This window comes from Passer montanus, unplaced genomic scaffold, assembly GCF_014805655.1.
Source record: "Passer montanus isolate IOZ18808 unplaced genomic scaffold, ASM1480565v1 scaffold8637, whole genome shotgun sequence".
NCBI classification, from domain to species: domain Eukaryota; kingdom Metazoa; phylum Chordata; class Aves; order Passeriformes; family Passeridae; genus Passer; species Passer montanus.
In genome coordinates this window covers 1-440 of record NW_024373965.1, presented here as the reverse complement: position 1 = coordinate 440, position 440 = coordinate 1, and the positions used below count along the sequence as shown (strand labels likewise).

Sequence of the window (440 nt, the reverse complement as noted above, 5' to 3'; positions counted from 1 at the left end):
CGTGGCCCCGCCCCCGACCCCGCCCTGCTGGCGGAGCTGGAGCGCACGCTGCAGCGAATGGAGCAGATCCACGGTGGGGGCGTGGCCTGGCCAGGGGGGCGTGGCCCGGCGCGGCCCCGCCCCTAACCCCGCCCCTCTCCCGCAGTGTCCCCCGAGGGGCGTGGCCGCGCCCTGGTGCTGCGGGCGCGCGCGCTGGGCGTGGCCCCCGAGGTGGGCGGGGCGCGGGCGGAGCAGGCGCTGGGCCACGCCCTGAAGCTGGACCCCGCCCTGGGCGTGGCCTGGCGCCAGCTGGGCGAGCAAAGATGGCGGCGGGGCGACCTCAGGGGGGCCCAGGAGGCCTTCGGGGGGGCCCTGCGGCAGGTGGGCGGGGCCTGGCAAAGGGGGCGGGGCCTGAGGAAGGGGAGGGGCTTCGAGAATGGGGAGGGGCTTGAGGGAAGGGG

General features: G+C 79.3%; 1 protein-coding gene across 1 annotated transcript; it reads left to right on the top strand.

Moving 5' to 3' along the window:
• Positions 1-6: 6 nt before the first annotated feature.
• Positions 7-425, top strand: TTC5 (tetratricopeptide repeat domain 5; the record flags this gene model as incomplete). The annotated part of the gene is made up of 2 exons (XM_039733390.1): positions 7-73; positions 146-425. Coding segments are annotated over exons 1-2 (296 nt in total), but the record flags the coding sequence as incomplete, so codon positions are not given.
• Between the last annotated feature and the right edge of the window lie 15 nt (positions 426-440).